Source organism: Vicia villosa, linkage group LG3, assembly GCF_029867415.1.
Source record: "Vicia villosa cultivar HV-30 ecotype Madison, WI linkage group LG3, Vvil1.0, whole genome shotgun sequence".
Taxonomy (NCBI): domain Eukaryota; kingdom Viridiplantae; phylum Streptophyta; class Magnoliopsida; order Fabales; family Fabaceae; genus Vicia; species Vicia villosa.
Genome location: NC_081182.1, coordinates 143,968,189 through 143,972,339, shown reverse-complemented (window position 1 = coordinate 143,972,339; position 4,151 = coordinate 143,968,189). Strand labels below are relative to the sequence as shown.

At 43.9% G+C, this 4,151-nt stretch overlaps 1 protein-coding gene across 1 annotated transcript; it reads right to left on the bottom strand.

Moving 5' to 3' along the window:
• Nucleotides 1-723: 723 nt before the first annotated feature.
• LOC131659105 (uncharacterized) lies at nucleotides 724-2,745 on the bottom strand. The gene is made up of 3 exons (XM_058928342.1): nucleotides 1,501-2,745; nucleotides 1,019-1,410; nucleotides 724-850 (listed from the first exon to the last, which is right to left on the bottom strand). Exons 1-3 carry the CDS (start codon nucleotides 2,743-2,745, stop codon nucleotides 724-726), a joined length of 1,764 nt encoding a protein of 587 aa, XP_058784325.1.
• Between the last annotated feature and the right edge of the window lie 1,406 nt (nucleotides 2,746-4,151).

Genomic DNA, 4,151 nt, shown 5'->3' with positions numbered 1-4,151 from the left:
ACCTCTCGAGCTTCATATACCACTCTAACGGGGCTCCAGTGAGACTATCCTGGAAGAAATGCATAAGCAGAGGTTCGTTCTCAGCGTGAGCGGCCATCTTACGACAGTAGGAACGAATGTGAGTCTCTGGACAAGTAACTCCCTTGTACTTATCAAAATCTGGCACCTTGAACTTCGGGGGAATGACAATCCCAGGTACCAAGCACATAGCAGCGGTGTCGAAACTCGAAGTTTTAGCAACTTCAACAGCTTTAAGACGTTCTTCAAGAGCTTGGTACATCTTAGCAGTCTCAGTCAACTCAGCAGTAAGATCATGTTCAAGGTCAATAACCTCGTGGTGGTCATCCACTACCTTCGGTATCCCCTCAGCAGGAATCTCCTTAGTTTTCACCCCTCCATCAGCAGAATTGGTAGGAGTGTCTTTGATCAACCCAGCAACGCTCTTTCTGAGCTCTTCTTGCCCTTGGACAACGACATGAAGAGTCTCCATAAGTTGGGTCATTCTTTCCCCCATAACATCCATATCCCTACGGAGGGCAGCTTGACTCTGTTCGAATTGATCCATGATTCTCTCGTTGCTCCTGGTGCGGTAAGGATGTAAGAAAGTCAGCTTCGTCGTTGGAAAAGAAATCTGGAATTGGAAGGGACCCCAATTAGAACCTGATAGAAAACCTGAAAAATGCAGTATGATATGAGTGCATGGGTGCATGTGTGCATGTTATATTATTTCCAAGAAATTTCGGCTTTGTCTCGAACCAACACTACAAGATAATGAGAAATAACAAAGCGCAACCAAGATAAACAACCATAATCCATTAATTCCACAACCATGTTTGAAGTACAAAATATTCTGCTCCCATGAGCCAACAATACAGAAAATGGAAATAAGAACCCCATCCAACAAGACTGGTGGTGATTCTATAACAAAAACCAATACTAAGCAGGATCTCCCATGTCCAAATGACGGAGTGGGCTATCTCCAATGTTCTTATAGCTCCAAGCCTTCATTTCTTCAAACAGCTTTTTGGTCTCAGCATGGGTTGGTCTTTTAACAACTTCTTGAATCAATAGGTCCTTTCTGAAATGCATGGTCTCCAAGTAACGGCTTCTCAATTCCCAACCTCTGGCTTCCTCTTGAGCTTGAGTATCACTTTGGCCCTTTTCCTCCATTCGACCCTTCAACTCGCGAATCTCTTCATAACACCCCTCAATCTTTGCCTGACGTTCCAGAAGGAGCTTGTCTGCTTTCTTTCGACGGGCTTTCTCTGATTTGGCTATATCAGTCTGGATTTGGAGCCTCTTTGTCAATTCCGCCAACTGATCCTCATAATGCTCTTTGATCTTCCTCTCTTGAATCTTAGTGGACTTGGGATCGACAACCATTCTCGGCCTCTTTTGAGAAGTGCTTCCCTTGGCATACAACTCTTCAAGCTCTATTTCTCTCATTTTCAACTTATGAAGGGCAGAAAGCTTCTCTTGCCTATCAGTATTCATCTTAACCTGCATTGTCTCCATCTGTTCAGTCAATTTCCGATTCTGCTCAACAGTCTCATTATAACGAGGCATGGAGACGATGTTGGGTTGTGCGCCAACAGGAGGGTACAAAGGATCCTTAATAGGGAAAGGCATCCCTTGGGTATTAGCCACAGTTTCGACCCACTTAGTATAGTCTTCATAAGTCGCACAGTCCCTTTGACCAAAATGCTTCTTGTCTCTCCAACAAATGTTCTTCCAGGCTTGTACAGCTTCCGCCATCTGCCCATTGTCGGTGACCACATGATAGAAAATGTTCTCAGCTATCTCAGATTGCTCAGGAGGATTGACGAAAGCATATCCATAAGTTCTCCTAGCCAAGACGGGATTATAATTGATCCCACCTCTAATACCCATGAGGGGCACATTATTGAACTTTCCACAACTCATGATAACCTCCTTGTCTTCCAAAGATCTGTTATACCATACAATGTCTTTGGCTCTAAGTCCCATAATCCTTTCAGCCCATTTAGAGGTGTGCCTACTATCGACGAAAGCTCCACGTTCAGGCAAATGTGATCTGAACCAACGGTATAGCAAAGGAGCAAAACATCTGACCAAACCCTTCTTTTGACGGTTCTTTTGATGAACTGAATGATAAACATCCCCCAAGAGTGTAGGAACAGGATTCTGTAGAATGAACAAATGGATTGCACTCATGTCAACGAAATCAGGCACGTTCGGAAACATTAGGATACCATAGATACTTAGAGCCAGGATAGCCCTAAAAGTGTCCCATTCTTTTGCTTCAGCAGCATCACACCCTCTTTTGACCAGGAACTCCATATGAAAACCCTGACATCTTCCTCTCTCGGAAAGATTTGCATCAACAACTGACTTGCTCAAATAAAGAGCCTTGGAGATTTCAATAGAAGTGGGAGCCTCCATGGTGCTATAGTACGGAACTTCCCCCTTCTTGATCGGAACACCAAGGAAAAGAGAATATTCTTCCAATGTGGGAATCAAAAGGTAGTCAGGGAACGTGAAGCAACGGAGAGAAGGGTTGTAGAACTGAAGCAAGGTATGAACTCCTTCTTGCTCATATTTGGTGAACGGCATCTTGAGGAGACTCAGAATATACCCATACTTTTCACGGAACCTGGTTGTTTCATCCGGCGTGATCTTTTTAACCAAACACTCGAGAGAATCCAGATTCGGATTTAGAAATGTGTAAGAGATGTTGCGACTACCAGTCTTCAATGGAGGAGCCATGAGTTGGTCGGAGACAAAGCCAAATGTTCCTGAAAATAAATAAACATGCATGTTAAATGATATGGTGGAATGCATTTCATCGGGAGAATCCTAAAGTCCATTCTTAATTGCATATTTTCTTTTCTTTTCTTTTTGTGAAGTAAAACATTCTCTTTTTCTTTTCATCTTCTTTTCTTTTCTTTTTATTTTTGAAGTGGACTTTAGGATTCTCCTCAAATGAAGTGAGGTGGATGCAGTAACATGATGTGTCATGGTGCAATGTGGTGAGAGACTGAGTGCCTCTCGCAATTCTGAATATCTGAGTAACACTGGGTATAACAAGTTCAAAGTTTCGGCTTCAGATTGCAATGTGAAAATCCGGGTATGATGAAGGCTAGTATCCTGTCCCTCCCCAAACTCACGGGTATGGATTCTAGACACGGACAGGTGGTCCCTAATGGTCACCAGGGTCTACAGTTCCCATGGGGTACAAAGTGTTTGAGGCAGCAGGCGTGCCAGACACAGTGTTCCATGAAAGAACCTCGCCCAGTTGTGGTACCCCATATTGAACTCATCCATAGCAAGCGCTACGGTAGCCAACATGAGCATCCACGCTAATCCTATGTGTCACTTGGCCTGGGTAGTGGGCCTTTTACCTCAAAAACCCCCCACCTGCAAAACAGAACAGAAGACCCCAAGGAACACAGAATATAATCCATATGCATGATGTGCAAACAGAAATAAACATGATATGCAAGCAGAAAATAAACACGCAAACATATATACAAGATATAGACATAAAAACAAGTAAACACCCAGTAAATAAACAAACAAACGCAGGCTAGGATCGACTCACTAAGGATGGACCAGCAACAGGTCTAGCAACATCCCCAGCAGAGTCGCCAGCTGTCGCACGCTCGCGAAATGTGAACAGAGTCGCCACCAATATATTTATCCCAAGGCGGGAAAGGAATATCAGAAAACCTGGAATAAGGAATGGATAAGAAAAGGTCTTTCGACCAGAGATAAGGTACGGGAGTCGGTTACGTGAGGGGAAGGTACTAGCACCCCTCACGCCCATCGTACTCGATGGTATCCACCTATGTTTGTTGCTATCTAAAGGGTGTATAAATCTAAAGCTTAATTACTAAGGGAATGCATGCAAATGAAAGAAAAGAAACACGGGGAAAATAAGGTTTATAAATAGTTGTGCTCGTTCAAGCCCCGCGACTTGATGCCTACGTATCCCTTTCGGGAATCAGAGCGCCGTAGTTCGGCTCCATAGTTTCTGTTTGTTTTTGTATTTTTTAGTTGGGCGGCGTTAACGTTCGCGCTCTTGCACAAGGGGACAGCCTAGGATGCAATGGAGCGGAAATAACGGTGCCCTTAAGAAAGCGAGAGAAGAGAGAGAGAGAGTTTGAGTGTTT